The sequence below is a fragment of the Myotis yumanensis genome, unplaced genomic scaffold (assembly GCF_028538775.1).
Source record: "Myotis yumanensis isolate MYYU_CA2020_CCGP unplaced genomic scaffold, mMyoYum1.0.hap1 SCAF_6, whole genome shotgun sequence".
NCBI lineage: Eukaryota > Metazoa > Chordata > Mammalia > Chiroptera > Vespertilionidae > Myotis > Myotis yumanensis.
In genome coordinates, this window is record NW_027223757.1 from 36,934,331 (window position 1) to 36,956,930 (window position 22,600).

General features: G+C 43.6%; 1 protein-coding gene across 2 annotated transcripts in view; it reads right to left on the reverse strand.

Moving 5' to 3' along the window:
* Positions 1-7,755: 7,755 nt before the first annotated feature.
* Positions 7,756-22,600, reverse strand: part of FIG4 (FIG4 phosphoinositide 5-phosphatase) — a 101,905-nt gene continuing 87,060 nt past the window's right edge. The window contains exon 23 of one of the 2 annotated variants that reach the window (XM_070417931.1): positions 7,756-8,088. In XM_070417931.1, the coding sequence (XP_070274032.1) occupies positions 7,911-8,088 (178 nt within the window). In that variant the 3' untranslated portion in view covers positions 7,756-7,910. Of the gene's footprint in view, positions 8,089-15,717; positions 16,003-22,600 lie in introns of those variants that run through there. The other variant, XM_070417932.1, reaches the window with a different exon arrangement.

Consider the following 22,600-nt stretch of genomic DNA (forward strand, 5'->3'; position numbering starts at 1 on the left):
TTCATATAGTCCTGGGTGGGTCCTTCCTAGTCCCCCGAGTACCGTAGGTCCCCTGAGTTGGTGCAGGTGGGGACATCGCCACAAGCAGCCGGTTCTGACTCAGATCCAGAGGGGCCCCTTCACTGTGGCTGCCAACCCTCCCAACGTTGATTTTGTTTAAAAATAGTAATAAATTTACCCTAGTAAGTATGTAAAATAGGAGTCCTTAATGCAGGTAATAAAGTGAGTTTCTTGAATAGTTTTTTTTTAATGTGCAAGACTCTCAGAAGGTTTATAGAAACATTTAATTTTATTATTCCAAAGACTTCGATCTTTGTCCCAAAGATTTCATGAGGAAAATATAAAATAGATTTTTTACACAAGCTTAATTGGCCTGAAATGATGATTTAAAAGGTCATATACTTCCATTTACTAAATGTTTTCTGTGAACAAGCTGACCTGTGAATTTCTCTCTCTCTGAAGATACAGACAAAATTAAATGTTTTATTGAACTGAATTAAAGATGACTTCATAATCAGGGAAGAGAGATTCATAAAGGCTTTTTATCACACGTGACTTGCCAACATGTGGTATCTTTTCTCAAATTGAGTTTTCAGAGGCATCAGATTTTACAGAGGCAAAGCCAAATGTAACAAAATTGTTATCCATATCTCTTGGGGGGAAAAACAGACCTCTATAGCTAGACCTCTATAGAAATATAATTCTCCACAGTTCAGTGAATAATAAAAAAACACCACATTAATATAAGCTCTAGCTTTTGTTCTCCTGCTAAAAAGCCATCAAAAGTAAATAAATAGGGATTTTAAAAAGTACATAGTTAAGAATTTTCAACATTGTCAATAATTTTTAGTATGTTTCAAAGACCAAATCCAACAAAATTAAGGTTCTGCACTAGCTGATTTTTTTGGATGTGACACATAAAAGCAAAACCTATATTCACATAAACCTTTCTCCTCCAGAAAGACAAGGCACATAGTACTGTACTCAGAACACCCCTGCTGGTAGCAGAACCATGCGACAGGTTTAGGAGTGAGCGGTTAAAGGACGGCGCAGTCAAATCTCCCTCAAATGTCTTTTTTATTTTTTAATCAAATGTATTGGGATGACATTGGTCAACATGAACATATAGGTTTCGGGTGTGGGTTTCTATGTTACAAGATCTGTATACTGCACCGTGTGACCCAGATGTCTTTTTTTTTTTTTTTTTCAGTTGGCATCAATCATTTTTTTTTTTAATTTTTATTTTTTGCTAAAAGTATTACAAAGGGTATTACATATGTGTCCTTTTTTCCCCCCGCCCTTGACAATCCCCTGCCCTCCCTTACCCCCCAGTGTCTTCCCAGATGTCTTTTAAAACAGGCACAAGTGAACATTTTCCTAAATGGGTTAGACACTCAAAGGCAACAGGATGATTGACGTCTCCTGCTGGTCCAGAGTCTCATGTCACCTGCCAGTCACCCTCGGAGCATTCTCTCAGCAGCACTTACTGAGGACCTCTGGGCGTGAGGTGCAGATGAGTGCAGCACGGCTCTGCTCTCACAGTGCTCCGTCTTCTTGAGGAGACAGACTCCTAACATGCCTACAGAACGTATGCTAAGTGCGGTAAGAAGCCAGGATGCTGGAAGCACTCCGAGAAGAATGTGTCCAACCGAGGCACTCTCTTCACGTCCCTCAGTGGTCCCACCTGTCCACAAGTGAACACTCATAGCCTGTAGTCCAGTGACGGCGAACCTTTTGAGCTCGGCGTGTCAGCATTTTGAAAAACCCTAACTTAACTCTGGTGCCGTGTCACATATAGAAATTTTTTGATATTTGCAACCATAGTAAAACAAAGACTTACATTTTTGATATTTATTTTATATATTTAAATGCCATTTAACAAAGAAAAATCAACCAAAAAAATGAGTTCGCGTGTCACCTCTGACACATGTGTCATAGGTTCGCCATCACTGCTGTAGTCTCTTAGCAGAGTAGTCCTCAAAATGTGGCTCACACACCCCATTTTCATAATGATACTAAGGCATTATTTGCCTTTCTCACTGTATCGACGTTGGCACTGATTGTGAAAAAGCCGTGTGGGTGCAACTGTTGGAGCCTGAGCAGGAATCAATGTGGGACACGAACTGGACTGGTAGCTTCACCACTGTGCACTTTCAGTAGATAAGCCACCAGCTGCACTTAAGAATGTCCCCGATAAAGCAGAAGAAGTGGTTAATTTTATTAAATTTCCACCCTTGAGTACAGTCTTTTGAAATATTCTGTGTGGCGATATGGGAAGTGCACCCAAATATAATGGTTACCTTGAGGAATATTGTAATTGTTTGAGTTGTGAGCTGAACTAGCCACTCTTTCCAAGAAAGACCATTTTTACTTGAAAGAAAGACCATCAGACAAACTGCAGTTATCAGGCTTGGTTCTTTGGCAGCCTTTATTCTTGAAAATGAATAAAATGAGGCTGCCTGTCTTTATAGGGAAAATTGGGAGTATTTTGTTGCCAAAGATAAATTTGAGCTTTCAAGCAAAGATTAGAATTTTGGAAAACTGGTATCCACCACTATGAGTTTGGCAGCTTCCCAATGCTTAAAGTTGGCTATAAATGAGCTTGTCAACATTTGAATGACCTCCTTGCCTCATTGAACTTTCCAAATGACCAATGCATTTTGCTGCAAAATTGGGCATGGGTAACAGATCCATTCTATGAACAAGAAAGACCAACGGATTTTAATGTCACACACTGTGAAAAGTCCATTGACAGTTTCAGATTCCACAATGCAACTAACCTTTAAGAAACTACCAATTGAGTGGTTGTGTATTAAGAAAAAATATCCATAATAATCTAAAAATCCTCCTTTTTCCAACTCATCTGTGTAATGATGGATTTTCTTTATACCTTTTAACCAAAACAACATGTCAAAACAGATCAAATACAGAAGATACAAGAATCCAGCTGTTTTCCATTAAGCCAGAAGTTTAAAAGATTCCTATATAATAAAAGCCTAATATACAAATTGTCCCCTCGGGCTGTCGTTCGACTGGGAGTTCGACCGCTCTCTATGATGTGCGCTGACCACCGGGGGCAGCACGGAACATGGCCGGTGTCAGTGACACAGAGCTGGCAACGGGCGGCAATGGAGGAGCTGCTGGCCCTGATGGGCTGCGACAAGAGTGGGACCACGGTAGGGTGGTGGAGCAGGTGAGCAGTCGGCGCCAGGCCAAGGTGGGTGTGGGCCCGATTACCCTGCCCATTGCCCCGCAGATGGTGAACAGCAGCCAGCAGGCCCTGATCTCCCAATCAGGGCCAGGCCCTGGGCTGGGACGGAGAACTGGGGGTGGGTGGCAGCAACCAACCTCCTATGGCACCTGGGCGGGGGGCTGCAACCTCTCGCCGGCTACCTAGGGGTGGGGGTGACAGGGATGGAGGTGCAGTGGGAATGCGGGGTGTCCTCAGAGCTTGCTCTCACTCTCCCTGCTACCCTCCCTTAGGATGCCAGGGCTCGTGTGCTAGGGAAGACCCCACGCTCAGGTGCCGGATGCCCATGAGGAGCCTGCCCCACACCTGCGCGGCCTCTTCCAGGTGAGCAGGGCTGCAGCCACTGGGGACTGTAGGGGCCGGTAGGGCACCCTGTGGGTTTGCACAGGGGCTGGTCTGTGAGGCTGGCCGGGAGAGAGCATGCTGTCCACCTGGCTTCTGTGTGGTGCTGCTGGGCGGCCCAGTGGCCCACACTGTGCCCTGGCCTGTAGCATCTGGCTGCGCTCACCTCATCTCTGCAAGGGGACTAGGGCACCGTGACTCAGGTGGAGGGGGACGCACGGGGGCCCGGGGGCCCAGGTGCTGCCCAGGGCCCAGCGATCAGCTGGGACCTGCCCTTCCACGCCAGACACTTGCACTTTGATCGCCTGCCAGGCCTAGGGACCGCATCCGTGCACGTATTTTGTGCACCAGGCCTCTAGTTTGAGATATAAAAGAATGCCAATCATTATTATTGTTGTTATTTTTTTTAAAGTTACTTTTCACACAAAAAATGCTATTTGACATGTGATGGGTTTATTATGTTTTGTTATGGAGAAGTTATTTTTTATAAAAATATGCTGTTTATATTAAGATGGGTTGGGTTTATTATTATCTTAATAAATTTATACATATTTCAAAGTGTCACTTTCAGGTTTTATATGTGACAAATATTGGTAGATAGGACTCATATAAACAAGAGCTCTTTGGGATCGTCAATAATTTTTAAGATTGCAATGGGGTTCTAAGAGCAAATGTTTGAGAACTACTGCGTGAGCCTATCAGGCCCTTCATAATCTCACCTGACTTATCTTTCCAACTGTATTTCCCAGCCTCTCCCTCCTCATCTATCTTCCCCTCTTTCCTACACTATCTTCATGCCCAGCAGTGACTAATGACTTCCAGGACCCCAAACAGTCTGCTTGTTTCCATGGTTCTTTTGCATGCCTTCTCTGCTACCCTATGTGTCAAGTTTCTAGTCCTTCTCTTACAACCAAGTTCAGTAAAAATTCCCCTGGAAAGTTAGTTACACCCTCCTTGGGGCTATGTGCAGAGCAGAGATCTTGAGAAATTATTTTGTATGAGATTGTCCACAAAACTGCTTGCTCTCTATGCTGCAGAGTCCTCAGGGCAAGGAGCAGTCTTCCTCCCCCTTAACTCTAAACTCCAGCAGCCAGCGCGGCTCCCAGCACATGCCGGTGCTCAATAAAGTCAAGAAAAGGAGAAGCAGGGAGGAATTTCAACTCTCTCCTGCTCTGACCTAATGACTCTGGGTCAGAAGGAGGGATCACAGTGGGTGGTGTGCAGGGGCGGCACTCCACAGAAGACAAGATGTACTAGACAAAACAGCAGGTGCACACTCAAACCCTAGCTGCCCAGCAGACACACAAGCCTTCTTCTTTGCCCCAAACACTTCCAGAAATGTCGTCTAAGATAACCAGAGATCCCCTCCCACACACGTGAGCATGCACTCCCTCCCCTCCCCACAGGAAATCACTCAGAATCCAGCTGGTGTAGCCCCAGGTGGCACCATGAGGCCACTGCTCCCTGGGTGCAGGATCTTTGGAATGCACCTGTCTTAGCTATTCTGCCACCTTGGGACCAGATGGTAAATTCTATCACCAGCCCAACCACCTCTAAAATACAATTATTGTGGTGCGGGGGTAGAGGGAGGCAGGGGACAAGGGAAAAGAAAACTTTGTATTTAAATTATAATTCCCATTTTTTTTTAAAGGAAAAAAACGATGGTAGGGGAGCGCTGGAATAATTTGCTTTTTAGCAGGAAAAAAAAAAATTGCAGACAGAGGCACTTTCCTTGTTTCTACAACTAACCTGGAGGCCATAGTGTTTGTGACCCTCCCCCCATCATCCAGGCCAGGTTTCTCTTGCTTTTCATCAGCATCCTAGCTGCTGCCTAGTTTAGCACATCCTGTTTCCCAGTCTTCTTTCTCTACAAGCTAATGCAGGTGGTTTAGTTTTGTGATTTTCTTTATGAAAAAGTCTTCTTCAACTTCTGAGGATGAATTTCAGACTACAGTTCTTATTTACCAATTGGATGGCAATTACATCAGAGTCCACTCAGATGAACGTACCAAAGAAATGAACCCATACAAGTATTTTGTGTGGGGTTAGTAGAGTTAAATGATAGCTGACTGTTCTTTATTAGTAAACTAGTGGCCCTGTGCACGAAATTTGTGCACATTAAAAGGGGATTAATTAGAGGAAATATTTTAATATTGCTAGTTGCCCTTTCTCTATAATAGAAGTGTCAGAGATGAAAGAAAATTAGTAAAATGCATATGAAAATCTTCCTCCTGTCAAAGTCTGGGGGGCGCCGTAGGACCCAGAGTCAAGTCCCCGCTCACCTGCAGTACCTCAAAATCACGGGAGACCCAGCCCCAGCCAGCCCCACCCCCATTGGGTGAGATCCAGACCTGGCTGGCCCCACCCTTGTCAAGCCCCGCCAGGCAGGGGGTGCAGCCTCAGGTCCCCCGTCAAGCCCTGCAGGGTGGGGACACAGCCTCAGGTCCCCCGGCCCAGCGCCAGGTGGGGGGCACAGTCTCAGGTCCCCTGGCCCGGTGTCGAGGCGGGGGGTGTGGCCTGAGGTCCCCCATCAAGCCCTGTGGGGCAGGGGGTACAGCCCAAGGTCCCCTGGCCTGGCACCGGGGCAGGGGGCGCACCCTGAGGTCCCCTGTCAAGCCCCACCAGGCAGGGGGCGCAGCCTCAGGTCCCCTGCTCTGGCCCAGCACCACGCAGCCTCAGGTCCCTGCTAATTGCTCGTTAAGGCTCATTACGGGAACTTGACCTCCACTGTGGGCAGAGCCATCTTGTGTTACGGAAACCCCACCTCCATTGTGGGCGCCACCATCTTTGTGACAGTGTGACGGTCAGTTTGCATATTCCCTCTTTATTAGATAGGATGTCCTCCAGCTTCTGAAATTGAAAAGGGTCTCAAGTGTCTATTGAAGGAAGCTGCTCGTGTGTGGACGGAGGAACCTGAGCTATGCTAGGAGCTCATCAGTACACCTGCCATTTCCAAAATAATCTACCGCCTCTTCCGAAGGGAGCCAATTCAGTCTCAATAGGGAAGTAAAACAGATAGTTTTCCCTTCAATAAAGGATCCATTTAACCGTAACAATCATCAGTTAGCTCTATTGTTTGTGAGGCAGGAGAGATTGAGAAAACAAATAAAAAATGCCAGGGGGCAAACTAGAAAGAGAGAATATGTTTTAAAACGTGAATCATTTTTAAAGGGGCAAAACGTGACTTCAAGAAAAGCATGTTTGGGACATTGGGCCAGTTTCGCCTCCTCTGGCCACACTAAGCAGTTTTATTCTGAGCAGACAACACCAAATTCCTCTTGCCTATTATTTTGCCATTTTTTTCATCCTGGCTTTATGATGGCATCAACCAAATAGGTCTATTCTTAGGGGCTTAACTTTTATCTGCAATGTAGAATCTTCCACAGAACCCCAGAATCTCAGGTTTGCAGATACCTTCAAGGTCACTTCGGATGATCAGTTTCCTTCTCCCATTAGATGCTTGGTTTTCTTCTCTATTTTATTTATGAGGAGGGAGAACTGAGACAACTTGGGGGAAAAAGCATAGACATAATGAGATCAAACCATTTGTGTTAAACTACTAGAAAATGCTGAATGTTGTCCGTGCGATGTTGAACTGAACAGAGAACAGACCATATGTGCGCGTGATGAGTCAACCCCAACTGGACACCTAATGTCAAATCATGTAACACAGTGGCACAGTATAAAAGTTATGCAGGTAACTGATTTTTCATGTTTAATTTTACATAACTTCATATCTATAGAGTGTTGGTCGGGATAGTTCAAAGACCTCCTGTTTACTTTTTCCCAGATTTACAGTGACTAGTATTTGGCTCATTAGAGAGCACTTTGCTGACATCTTTATCCATAAATATTTAAAGGCTTCAAAGTAATACACTTTTTTATCAAAACACAAAGTTAACATAAAAACCATCAGAATAAATTTTAAATATATGTTAACTATAAAGAAAAATAATCTGACTTCATTTTGTAGGAATTTATTGATCTCTCTTTTTTTTTTTTTTACTGTGGTTACTCCCAGACCCTACTACAGTGCCTGGCACACAGCAGGTGCTCAATAAGTACCATTACATTAATTTCTTAATGTGATGATGTGATACTATATTGACCGCATTTCTAAGCAAAGCATTTTTAAAATAAAGCAAAGACAATGACAGCAAAAATAGTCAGTCATTTCTTTATAACCTATAATTTATAATTCACCAGTTTCAAAAAGAGGAAAGCCCTTTAGATGTAAAGGACTGCCAGGAAATCACCCTTTTAAAGTGAGACAAAGCAGAGGACAACATAAGCAAACGGACTTGGTTGGCTTCTCTCCTCACAGGTAGCGGTTGCGGATGTACTCCCGGTACACGAAGGAGTCTTCTTTCCCCAGGGGCTGCATGATACCTTCACTGGCCTGGATGTGGGCCTGGAAGATCTCAGTAGATTTTCTGTCCACTCTTGGTGGCTGAACTTCATAGATATTATCTTGTGAGAAAGCTGAGATGGGTGTCCTACAACAGAGAAGAGAAGAGAAGAGGGCTACATTAAAGAAAATAAAGGAAGGACCACAGGGAGTGGGGGTCTCAATGCGTCTGAGAGCTGCTGACCTTGAACATGCGGACTTAGCAGTAACGAGGGGCTATAGTGACCTCTGTCCCTCTGGGCTGGCTTCCTCCCCTGCCTAGAGGACAGAGCTGGCCAGCACCTGCCCAGGGAGCCTTTCCTGAAGCACAGGCTGGGCAAGCAACCTCCTCTGTTCCCACAGCTGTGGGCACACCCATGTCTCTGCACCCGTCTCCCCCCTCACATGACTGGAGAAACTTCTGGGGGGGGCGGGGGCTGTAGGGACCATTTGCTCCTTGGCCACATAGTAGGCACTCTATCATTTTTTTGTATGTGTATATTGATTCTGTATTCTGCAACTTTATTGAATTCTTTTATTAGTTCTAACAGGTGTCAATAGTTTTTTAAAGGAAGATTTAGTAGGAATCTGTGAAGTAGCAGATACTAGTAATTCCCATCTCACAGGCTGGTAAGAGGAATAAATGAGTTTATGTGTGTGAAGTGCTCAATTAGCACAGTGCCTGGCACACAATAAGTGCTCAGTAAACGTGAGCCCTTGTTAATAACTATAGGTGCATAATTCCTTGTCTGCAGTTCTGAAATCCTAGAAGCTTTAATGACCTAAAGTTACTTTGCTGGTAGAACCTGATCCAATGGAAACATTTGGAGGCACATCCTAACCTGAACTGACAATACTCATCCCACTTCTTCATGGGACTGTTACGGTATTTGATGATCAGACAAGGCCTCGAATCACACTGGGGATATTATTATAAGGCCTATGTACCATCTTGGTATGTGAACATCCCCCAAATTCTGAATTCTGAAACACATCTGGCCTCAGGCTTTAGGATGAGGGATTGTGGATCTGTCATAGGCAGCTTCCTTCCTTTCTGAGGTGATCTGAAAAGCACCCAAGAATCTCTCTATTCAAAAACACTCCTCCATTCCCACCCACCTAGCCCGCTGTAGTGCGTGAAATTGCCATCCACCCCTTGGGGAAGGCGCTGCCTCCAGAAAGGCCTTGTCATAATGCAGCCTGGAGTCTGACACACCCTCCACTCAAAGAAGGTTGGGCACCCACTAGTTATTACATTCTTAACTGGAGGCAGGTCCTCAAGGGATGAGTCAACCAAGTCAGGTGTGATGCGGAGTGAGTATGTGCAGAGTGTGGGTGGAAGGTTAAGAAGAGGCCACCGGTGGGGGAGGATGGTCATCTAAAACGACGCTGTGAGGCACTGGGAGTGCAACGGCAACACCCTGGACCACTCAGCCCAGGCTGGGCCTCCAGGGGGAGGGCAGCTCTCCCCATCAGGGCACCAAGATGACACAAAGACAAAGTCCCGCAGAACCTGTTCTGCCGGGCTGGGGTCCCTGGAGCTAACCTCCGTTGTCTGCACCTTGGTAACATATTTAAACTCAAATCTGATCTATAGTTTATGAAATACTCCCTTTTTTTCAAAGCACTCTTCGTAATGTCACGTAATCTTAGACTGGATCCTCATTTAATTAAACAAAAACCAAAGGATAAAATGGTTTACTCACAGTTTAAAAAAAAAAAATCAACGGTTAAGGTGAAAGAATCCTGAGATTCTGAACCTCAGTCTGTACACCAGCCTGGCACTCCTGCTCTTCTTCAAGATAACAAAAGCCACTGTTATTGTAATTTCTGTGGCTGACACATTATAATGGTGAGTAATTAGGATGAGTAATACATGAACTCTTCTCAGTTTTCCCTCACAAAAACACAGCAACTCTACCGTCATTTACATAATTCAAAGTGAGATGCTAGAATCCTTCAACGATTGATAATATTCAGTCAAATCATTTTAACCTGACCTTTAGAAAGGAGGCTCCACTAGCCTTTTGAGAGATTGTCATCAGAGCGCCAGCCACAGTAACGCCTCCTGAACCACACCCTCTCCGCGGGTCTGTCTCCTCCCTCTCACATCCCTCTCACGTATATTATTCTGATTTTCGCACCCATCCTGGAAGCAGGACACACTGGAATTATACTCTCCATTTTACAGGTGGGACATTTAAAGTTCATTTTTACATAGGACGAATGGTTTCCGTCCTGTCTTTGAAGCCAGGCCTTTGCCAGGAACCCTCTGTGTATCAGTGAAGACCTCTCTGGGTGAAACCACACCAGGCGTCCAATGAATGGAGCAAGACACGGTCTGGGAACTAAATCTTAATGTAGCCAAGAAGGGAAAATGCCAGGTCACCAAAGGCCTCTGCTGAAGGTAACAGGCAGGCAGGCTGCAGGAGGCAACAGCCCGGAGCCCTGCGACTGCCTGCCCACGTACGGCCAGCACAACACAAAAAGGGCCACAGACCAGCCACTTCCACCCGGTGCCTGGGCTTTCAGTGAGCAACCAGGAGTCCTCACCCTAGTTCTCAGTAAGCTGCTTCACTGCACGTGGAGTCAAACCATTACAAACACTCTAAACACGAAATGCCGAACATGGGCCTTAAATGGCACCAGGCTGAGTGCTGGTGGAGTGTGTGTGTGTGTGTGTGTTGGGGGGGTGGGGGGGGCAGGGGGAGTTTCAGGGCTCCAACACTACCTCATCACAGTTTCAAAACAGTGTAGGGAGTCAGCAAATGTATCAACCTGCCCTTCCTCCCCCCCCCCCCGCCCCACCCCCCGTCCTTTTTATTCTTCTAGATTCAAAGTCTAGATTAAATAACAAAACTGTAATGTTAAAATGTTTATTAATGGATTTGGGCCAGAAAGAAGCTTAAGGCATATCTATAATGAGAATGAGTTCCTCAGTCTTTTTTTTTTTTTTCAGAGAGAGGACAGGAGAGGGAGAGAGATGGAAACATCCATGAGAGAGAAGCATAGATCAGCGGCCTCCTACATACCCCCACCTGGGGATCGAGCCCGCAACCAGGGCATGTGCCCTGACCAGGAATCGAACGGGTGACCTCCTGGTGCATGGGTTGACACTCAACCACTGAGCCACACCAGCCGGGTGTGTTCCTCAGTCTTAGGGCAGCGCTTTTCCAAGTGTGGTCCCCAGACTGGCAGCATCACCTAGAAACTTGCTAGAGATGCAGGTTCTCAGGCTCACCCAGACCCACGGAATCGGAAACCCTGAGGGTGGGGAGCAGCAAAGGTGAAACAAGTCCTCCAGGTGGTTTGGATACTTGGTAAAGTTTAAGAATTTTTGGTCTAAGGAGACCAAAATTATCTAAAATGCCACACACAAAAAAAATCTTTTTGTGGACAATGAGCAAAACTGAATATTTTAAAGCAAGGTATATCTTTTTGAATGATATACTATCACTAACTCTACTGAGAAAGCATCATTTAACATTTGTAAACATAACAATTGTTAGATTCACCACACATTTGCTAATGATTTTCTTGTTGGCTTATACATATCCAAGGTAGGGAAAAGATACAAGAACATCCAAGACCCTCACAGGGCCTGCTGGTTGGCATTTTGTCTCTGAAGGCACTGGGCAGAGATGGCAGTAAACCCACTAACATTCCCAATACTACTTGGAATTGCCTTTTAATTAGTTTACATGGCATCTGTTTCTGTATGGAAAAGAAAAAACCAACAGTATTTAAACACGAAATGATGTGAAAATTTGCGGGCTCATTTCTTTTTATCTACAACTAGAGGCCTGATGCACGAATGTGTGCACAGGTGGGGTCCCTCTGGGTGGCCTGCAGGGATCGGGCCAAAACCCTCAGTCTAATGCTGCCTGCAGCTCCTACCTGCCCTCCAGTCCCGATCAGGAGAGGCTTGTGCTGCTGCAGCAGCACTTACCAGCCATGAGCCCTGCAGTCTGGTGTTCTCCCAACGGGAATGGCCTCGGGATCGGGCTGAAACCAGCTTTCCAATATCCCCTGAGGGGTCCCGGATTTTGAGAGGGTACAGGCCAGGCTGAAGGACCCCACTGGTGCACGATTGGGCCGGGGAGGGACCAAGGGAGGACTCTAGGGCATGTCCAACCCATCTCGCTCAGTCCGGATTGGCCAGACTCCAGCAACAAGCTAACCTACCATCTGAGCATCTGCCCCCTGGTGGTCAGTGCATGTCATAGCGACTGGTCCACCAGTTGACTGCCCCCTGGTGGTCAGTGCACATCATAGCGAGAGGTTGAGCAGCCTTAGCATATCATTAGCATATTACACTTTGGTTGTTCTGCCGTTCTATTTGCATATTATCCTTTTATTATATAGGATACCTAGGTCCATCTTTGAGGAGAGCTCTGCATTTCCCCTCAAGGAATGTTACAGTCTTGTTTAGAATAATGTATTTACCAGCTCGTTTGTGGGCTGCTTACCCCATGCTGCTGGGTGCACTCGGACAGCGAGGCTGGATGGCACTTAGCCTTGACTGCAGTCCCCACTCACAGAAGGGCAACCCTTCAGACAGAAATCCATTAGACACACCACATGTTTCTAAAGAAAATCTTACTGATGCCCTTCCATGCTCTTTCTTAAATGTGGTATTACTCACTTGGTTAAAATCTGACCATGTCTGATAATGACCATATCTCACACTTGGATGCAGAACTAATATTTGAGTCCCTTTTAAAGTTCAATTCCTGTTGAAGTGAAACTTTTTTTCTGACTTACACCCGGTAAACACATGTTGGTTTCACAAGAAAATATTTAATTGGTCAGACTGAAATGTCTTCTGAATTTAGTAATGTCATGATGATTTGCAGTTGGTAACAGAAGAACTAGATAATATTTGTATAATTTCAATAATTTTATATATGGTATGTGATACTTTTTCATATGTTAAAATCGTGTACTTTTCCTATCATTAGCATTTTGGCATACATCAAATCCCATGTGGCATTTCCAGAAAATTGAGTAATGGTTCTAAATTCAATATATTTCCCTTCTAGTGGTCCCTTCTGTTGCTACCACAAACTCCAAGTTTTCTCCCAACATGGCTGTTTTCACCTCACCAAATCATCCTTTGTCGGTCATGACCAAGTCACAAAATCGAAAGCATATCATAGCTGAATAAGACCTTACAAAATACCTCGGCCAACTCCTTTATTTACAGATGACGGTCATCATTAGGTCATTTCTCTTGTTACTTTCTCTACTTTCTAGGAGAAAACTATAATTAAGGCATGTTCATGTCCATCAGACGCTGTGGGCTCAGTGGAACAAAACCTCAGCAAATGCTTGACTAGTACGAGCCCTTGATCATGAGTCTATTTGTCTTTCTGCCAGTTTTGTAATTTCTATAAGGAAATAATAACCCTTATCATCAAACAGGCAGAGGGGCCTATGGTACACATTGCCATGAAAAGGTTTTCTCTCTTTCTAGCCTTTAATATTTCTCAGGCCCTTGAGCCCTTAGTTTGTGGATGCCATTCTAACAGTTTATTTTTGTGACCATCCATTGCTTCTTTTGAGTCCCCTTGTTGGGATGCTTGTATCTTCACAAGTTACACATATACACGGAAGTCTAGTCATGAATCTATTCTACCAAGGTGATATAGTTGCTTTTTCATAAAAAATCAAGCTAATGTGCTTAGAGGTGGTGCTGTAGGGCAGCAGGAGTACAACTAGCCTTAGGGACATTAAAACATGACTGCCTATCAGCTATACTGTTACTGCAGCGAATGGGAGACGGCTAGTATACCAAGGACCTTACCCCACTATCCAATTCGGGTGCTTTCCTCATTCTTGCCTAATGGAATTTCATCGCTGCTAATAGCAATGGCAGTTGTATGTTTCCCATTCTCTCCCTTTTGGAATGAGGGTTTTTCTTTCCGTTTGCCATTGTATGTTGGGAGCAGACAGGCAATCTTTTTGTTTATAGGTCACTAGATTAGAAGCCCTCATCTGGGCCTGGTAAAGACAGCTGCATTAACCCCAGAGATCCTGGACTTTGAGTGGGATGCAATATCTTAGTGGGAGGAGGAAGGGGGTTCTACTTATAGCAAGAACATATTCATGGATAACTGGATAGCTAGAGAGGTAGACTGTGACAGATAACAGATTACTTTTTAAAAAATTCTTTATTGTTTAAAGTATTATATATAGTATTACATATGTCTCCTTTGACCTCTCCCCGGCCACCCCTACTCCCCAGCACATGCCCTCATGCCCCTAGTGTCTGTGTCCATTGGTTATCCTTATATGCATGCATACAAGTCCTTTGGTTGATCTCTTACCCACCCCACTCCCATGCCTTCCCTCTGAAGGTTGATGGTCTGTTCCATGCTTCTCTCTCTCTGGATCTATTTTTGTTCATCAGCTTATGTTGTTCATTATATCACACATATGAGTGAGATCATGTGATATTTATCTTTCTACGACTGGCTTATTTCGCTTAGCATAATGCTCTCCAGGTCCATCCATGCTGTTGCAAATGGTAAGAGTTCTTTCTTTCTTACAGCAGCATAGTATTCCATTGTGTAGATGTACCACTTTTTTAATCCACTCATCTGCTGATGGGCACTTAGACTGTTTCCAAATCTTAGCTATTGTAAATTGTGCTGCTATGAACATAGGGGTGCATATGTCATTTCTGATTGGTGTTTCTGGTTTCTTGGGATAAAAAAGTGAAGTTCCATTTTTAATTTTTTGAGGAAACTCCATACTGTTTTCCACAGTGGCTGCACCAGTCTGCATTCCCAGCAGCAGTGCACAAGGATTCCTTTTTCTCCGCATCCTCACCAGCACTTGTTGTTTGTTGATTTGTTGATAGCCACTCTGATGGGTTTTGATTTGCATCTCTTGGATGATTAGTGACTTTGAGTATTCCATATAATAAAAGCCTAATATGCTAAGTGTCTGATCATCCATTCAACCAATCAAAACATAATATGCTAATGATATGCTAAGGCCGCTCAACTGCTTGCCATGATGTGCACTGACCACCACAGGGCAAACACTCTGCCTGGTAGGTTAGCTTGCTGCTGGGGTCCAGCTAATCGGGACTGAGCGAGGAGCAGGCCTAAGCCATCAGTCGGACATCCCCCGAGGGGCTCCCGGACAGCGAGAAGGCACAGGTTGGGCTGAAAGACACCCCCCCCGCCAACACACACGCGCGTGCGCACACACACACGCGCGCACAAATTTCGTGCACTGGGCCTCTAGTGTTTTCATATGTCTCTTGGCCTTCTGTATGTCTGCTTTCAAAAAGTGTCTAAGTCCTTTGCCCATTTTTTGATTGGATTGTTTATCTTCCTTTTGTTAATAAGCTGTATGAAATCTCTATAAATTTTGAAGATTAGGTCCTTATCAAATATAAGATTGACAAATATGTTCTCACATGCAGTGGGCTTTCTTATTGTTTTGTTGATGGTTTCTTTTGCTGTGCAGAAGCTTTTTATTTTGATGTAGTCCCATTTGTTTATTTTCTCTTTAGTTTCCAATGCCCTAGGAGCTGTATTGGTGAAGAAATTGCTTCGGCGTATGTCTGAGATTTTGTTGCCTTTGGATTCCTCTAGTATTTTTATGGTTTCCCATCTTACATTTAAGTCCTTTATCCATTTTGAGTTTATTTTTGTGTATGGTGTAAGTTGGTGGTCTAGTTTCATTTTTTTAAATGTATCTGTCCAATTTTCCCAATACCATTTATTGAAGAGACTGTCTTGACTCCATTGTATACTCTTGCCGCCTTTGTCAAATACTCATTGAACATAATGGCTTGGGTTGATTTCTGGGTTCTCTGTTCTGTTCCATTGGTCTATATATCTGTTCTTGTGCCAGTACCAGGCAGTTTTGAGAACAGTGGCTTTGTAATACAACTTGATATCTGGTATTGTGATCCCTCCAACTTTGTTCTTCTTTCTCAGGATTGCTGCAGCTACTCGGGGTCTTTTTTTATTCCAGATGAATTTTTGGAGAGTTTGTTCTAGGTCTGTGAAATATGCCATAGGTATTTTAATGGGGATTGCATTAAACAGGTTAGATTTCTTAATAGCCACTTGAACTCCCCTTCTAGCATGCAGAGGCTCTAAAGCAAACAATAATTTTGTTCCCTTCAATTCAGGTTCAAAATGTGATTTACATTCTACCCACCACTTGCACTACAGAAGGCTAAGATTTGGAACTGAGTCATATGTAGAGAAGCAAGATGTACAGTGTCCGTTTTGCAGACTGTGGCAAAGGTGACAAGGTCCTGAGTTGGCCCCTGCAGTGGCAGCTTCCTGGTTATGGCTGAGGTGGCTGGTTTTGCAGCCAGCAGCCACGGGGATGGGGGGGGGGCAGGGGGGGGGGCTGGGGGGGTGATAGCTTCCTGATCAGGGCAGATGCAGCAGCCACTCCAAGAGTTTGCCACGTGGTTTTGGGAGTTGTTCCTGGAAGATGGTCTACAGTCGGTTTCTTTGGCCCTCCTGTGATTCTGAAAACCACCTAAAACCCTATAATAAATCACTTTCTGTATAATAAACTACCTGGAGTTGATTATTTATTTCTGCAACTGAATTCTGACCACCATAGTCAGCCAGAGAGCAAAGCGCATCAGCTCCAGCTTTCTCTTGCTTTACCCAGGAGCAGGCAACCAGGCTAGTGGGGGGCGGCTACTTGCAGCTACTGAAGGGACAGGCCACCACAGCACGTATATGAATGGCAATGGAATACTTTAATGTCTAATGTCTTGGCCATAGTCATTTATATTTTTATTGGTCCAGGTACAACAGAATGACAGTGGTTTTATATTCTCTTTGAAAATGAAAATGTTATTTGTGTTTCTAAAACAAGTTTTGGTTTTAGGGAAATAAAGCAGAATGCCTTTTGGACTTGAAACAGGTAAAATGTTGTCAATTTAGAGTGCAATTTATAAACTGTATGGTTTCCCTCCATCTGCAGAGCATATTATCTTTCTAGTTGTAAAATGAAATGCAGTTTTCCTCTGCTCTGTGTTTTGATGACAAAGACCGGGGAATGGCCAACAGTATCTGGTAGCCACTGGCCACGGGGACTGGTTATCTTACACATCCTGGGTCTTTTCTGCCAATAAGGACAGGCTATACATCACAGGCATAACAGCTGTTCTCAAAGGACAAAGAATGAGGAGAGCATCCCAACAGAGGACGGACCCAGGTGGGGAGTTAAAGACTGAGGGGTCAGCAGAGCTCCGTGTGCAAGGGTAGCCTGAAGAGGTATGTTGGAGCCTGAGCAAGAAGAGGCAGATGTGGGTATCCCTCTTGGGAAGGGGTCTGCAGCCCAAGGGGATGAAGCAGGCATTCATGAGGGTGGGTGTCTCGCAACAGAGTCAGAGCCTGAATGGAGGGCATCCACATTTGGGAAAGGGTAGATGCCGTGGAGATGGGAGACTGGGTATGTATGGAGGAATGAATCAAATAAATAAATATAATATGGGTAACAGAGCTCAATCTCTCACTGGAGAAGAAAGCACTACAATGGAAAGGGAAAAAGATAGAAAAAAATGCTGGATACCTATAATTAGAGGTGTCAATATGAACTTATGGATTTAAATATCCTCCTATATAATAAAAGGGTAATATGCAAATCAACCAAACAGCAGAACCACGGGTCGCTATGATGCACACTGACCACCAGGGAGCAGACGCTCAAGGCAGGAGCTGCCCCCGGTGGTCAGCGTGCTCCCACAGGGGGAGCGCCACTCAGCCACAAGCCAGGCTGATGGCTGGCGAACACAGCGGTGATGGTGGGAGCCTCTCCTGCCTCCATAGCAGCGCTAAGGATGTCTGACTGATGGCTCCCAGACTACGAGAGGGCGCAGGCCGGGTGGAGGGACCCCACTCCCAAGTGCACGAATCTCGTGCACTGGGCCTCTAGTATTATATAATATACTAAATATATATACACATACACACACACATACATATATACACATACAAATATATAGTAAAAACATATATATGTACACATTTACATATACAGGTCTGTATATACTTACATACATATGTATATGTAAATGTGTGTATGTTCTATGAATGGTCCTGGGAGCAGCAATGCCCCAATGCAATAGGCAAACCTAATGCCCAGATCTTGGCTTTATTACCATTTTCCACTAAAAGAAACTAGAAATCCTTAGAAAAATGACTGATTTCAGGGTGAGAGCAAGTACAGGACATGATGAGATTAGAACAACTTGTGCCAGAAATTAAGGATGTGCTCAAAAAATGATGAGGACATGTCCTAAGCACACAGGAGCCAAGTTTAAGGCATCTTGTGAAATTTGGGACAATTTGAACATCAAAATAAAAAATGATAGCAACAAATTATCCCCCATTGAATAACACAGGAGACCAAGATCTCACAATGAGAAATATAAACAAATAAATAAATTTAAAAATCAATGAAGGGATATTTACATAGTTTCAAATTAACTCCCATAAAATATTCACAAATTAAAAGAGAAACTGAAGAGTGGAAAAGCCCAGGAGATATCACCTTAATCAAGGGATTGAAATAAAAACCATTAATAATGGGATGAATTGAAATTGTGTGTCACCTGATAGGATGCAATGAAAAGAGCCCATGCTGCCCAACTGGTGTGGCTCAGTGGTTGAGTACCAACCCATGAACCCAGGAGGTCACAGTTCAATTCCCGGTCAGGGCACATGCTGGGTTGTGGGCTTGATCCCCAGTGTGGGGCGTGCAGGAGGCAGCCAATCATTGACGTTTCTATCTCTCTCTTCCCCTTCCTTTCTGAAATAAATAAAAATATATGTATATAAAAAATAAAAATTTTGAAAAAAGAGGCCAGGATCACTTCTGTGCTATTCCTGCCTGTATTCATTATGTACTGTAAGCCAACAAACACTTACGTCACAGTTTCTGGGGGTCAGGAATCTGGGAGTGGCTTAGTTGGGTGGTTCTGGTTCAAGGTCTCACAAGGTCAAAGTTAAGTTATTTGCCAGGGCAACAGTCAACTCGTTTAACTGGGGCTGAAGAATCCACTTCTAAGCTCACTCAACATGGTTGGCAAGGCCTCAATTTCTCACTGGCTGTTGGCTAGACGCCTCAGTTTCTTGCCATTTGGGCCTATCCAAAGGGCAGCTCACAAGAGCAAGTGATCCAAGAAATCACTTCTTAAAAAAAATTATTTTATTTTTCCATCACCTTTTATCCCCTCTATGTCCTCTTCCACCTCACCCATCCCCCTCTGCTAGAGATCACTGTTGTAACCTAATCACTTCTGCTATATGCTCTTGATACAAAAATTCACGCTGGTACAATGTGGGAAGAGACTCAGGGTGTGAAAACAGGAGGTAGGGCCCACCTGAAGACTGGCTAACACACTGCCAAAGATACACTGAAGCATGGTGGTAACCATGCCTGGTGGGAATTGCTGCTTAATATTTTAACCCTGCTGACTTGGCTTCTGTCGTTATTTGCTTGCTAAAACAATAGAAAAGTTACTTTGATTTTCTGAACTTATGTATGCTATCCCAATCGATTGAATACTCCATTGTTGATGGTTTGAATATCCCATTGATTGTGATCTTACTGGTTATCGAAGCACATTCTTCTGTACTTGGAAACCAGAACAGCACAATTACCCTAAATTGCCTCAGTGGCTACAGATAATGCATTCCGGTTGACTCAGTGGTCCCAAGACCAGGACAACACAATTATTCTAAATTGCCTCAGTGGCTCCAGATAATGTGTTTCCGTTGATTCAGTGATCCGAAGACCCAAAACTATAATTAATCTTTATAGATAACTAACTTGCTCAATTTTGCTTCTGTAACTGCTTTGTGCAAACCACGTTCCTCATTCCAAACCCAAAAATGTAACCAAAACCTTTGTGATTTTGCCTATATAAATCTGGTGTTGCGGCTACTTAATCACTACGAGATTTGAGAGAGCAAAATGCCCCCTCCTAGTCCCGGATTTGAAATAAATGTGACTCCTTAATTCAACTTCTTGAGGCATCCTTGTGTGATTTGCGGGGTACATTACAACAACATAACCTGAAGATAATCATGGCAAACCCAGATTGAGGGCTATTCTACAACATAATTGGCTTGTATTTTTCAAAGTGTCATGGTCAGACCAGATGGCTTCACTAGTGAATTCTACCAAACATTCAAAGAAGATTCCTATCTTTCTCAAACTCTTCCAAAAAATTGAAGAAGAGGCAATACTTCCTAACACATTTTATGAAGTCAACATACCCCGGATACCAAAACGTGACAAGGATAACAAAAAAAGAAAACTACAAACCAATATCTCTGATGAATATGGACGCAAAAAGTCCTAAACAAAATACTAACAAATAGAATACAACAATATATTAAAAAAATAATATGCCATGATCAAGTGGGGTTCATTCCAGGGGCACAAGGATGGTTCAACATATGCAAATTGATCAATGTAATACTCCACACTAACAAAACAAAGGATAAAAATCATATGATTTAACAATAGATGCAGAAAAAGCATTTGACAAGATACAACACCCATTTATGATAAAAACACTCAATAACATGGGTATAGAAGGAAAGTATTGAAAGGGGGCAGAAATAGAATGTTAGGGAACCAGCTAGTACTGTAAGAAATATTAAACATGCTCTGTTAACTGTGATTGTTTTATTCTGATAAAAGAAGACACATTCTACCCTGGCTGGAGCTGACCTGGAGATGCAGCCCTTCCTCCCCATTTGGAGCTGCCTATTATCATGGAAAGATGAACAATTTTGCTGCAGAAACCAGAATGGACAGCCCTTTGAAGGTCCCCAGCCCTTTTTGCACACCTGCAGGCCTTTGCAAACCACCGGCCTGCTTACCTATTAATTGCCCATCTGGCACTCCCTTTGGCTCTTTCCCTGTGTAACCCCAGCCCTTGCATATCACTAAGCCCTCTGAAGACCCCTAGTCCTTTTGCGTATCTGTAAACTGCCCTTTTGCCTACTTTCCTTTGAATTTCTATGTGTATATAAGCAGCTGGCTAATGGTGGGCAGCAGAGCAGATTTTTGTGGATAACCTGCTGCTCTCCCATCCTGCCAGCAATATTGGAATAAACGCTCATATATGATTCAACCCTGTCTCTGCTTAATTGGCTCAAGTAGTGACAGGCAGCAGGGACCCATTGTTTGTCCGGTTACAGTATCTCAACATAATAAGGTCATATATGACAAACCCTTAGCCAATATCATACTCAATGGTGAAAAACTGAAATCTTTTCCTCTAAAATCAGGAAAAAGACAAGGATATCCACTCTCACCATTCTTATTCAACATAATTCTGGAAATCCTAGCCAGAGCAATCAGCCAAGAGCTGGAGGTAGCACACTGCTGGCTTCAAATTATACCACAGAGCTACTGACAGTTTTGATTTGCATTTTCCTAACAACTAGGGAAATGCAAATCAAAACTACAATGAGATACCACCTCATACCTGTTAGAATGGCTATTATCAACAATATGGGTAATAACAAGTTGGAAGAGGTTGTGGAGAAAAAGGAACCCTCATTCATGCTGGTGGGAATGTAAACTGGTACAGCCGCTATGCAGAACAGTATGGAGGTTCCTCAAAAAAACTACCAATACAGTTACTATATGACCCAGCAATTCTTCTTCTGGGTATCTACCCAAAAAACTCAAAAACATTTATTTGCAAAGATATGTGCACTTCTATTCACTGCAGCCAAGATATGGAGACAACCAAAGTGTCCTTTGATAGCGAATTGGATAAATAAAGTGTAGTACATATATACTATGGAATACTACTCAGCCATAAGAAAAAGTGAAATACTGCCATTTGCAACAACATGGATGGACCTTGAGAATATTATGCTAAGCAAAATAAGTCAGTCAGAAAAAGCTAAGACCTACATAATTTCAGTCATATGTTCCATATAAAACTGAAACTCAGAGGCACAGATGGACAACAGAGTGATGGTTACCAGAGAGAAGCGGGTGGGAGGGTGGTAGAGGGTAATGGAAGAAGATTTGACTTTGGATGGTGGGTACACAATGCAATGAATAGATTATGTGTCATAGTAATATACACTTGAAGTCTATATGACCCTGTTAGCCAATGTCACCCTAATAAATTTAATTAAGAAAAGAGTCATGGTCATGAAAATCAGGGAAGACTGGGGGACTGTTCCAGAAGGAAGGAGACAACAGAGACATGACATTTAAATGCAACATGAGATGTTACACTAGAGCTTTTGGGGATTAATGATATTAATGAAACAACTGGCATAAACTTGAATGGGGTTTCAATAGCTTCATCAGAGGATTGGCTGGTAGTTTTGATGTTAATTTTCTGATTTTACTAGATTGTATTGTGATTTTGTAGAAGAATGTTCTTATTTACAGGTAGTACCGTAATACCTACTCAAATGTTAGGGAGAGACAGAATATGAGGTCTACAACTTACTCTCAAATTGTTTGGGGGGGGGGGATGTTCTTTGTTCTGTAATTACAACTTTTAGATAAGTTTGAGATTGTTTCCAAATTTAAAATGTATATAAATGATAAAGACCTATGAGAGAAATTTAAAATTGTCTAAG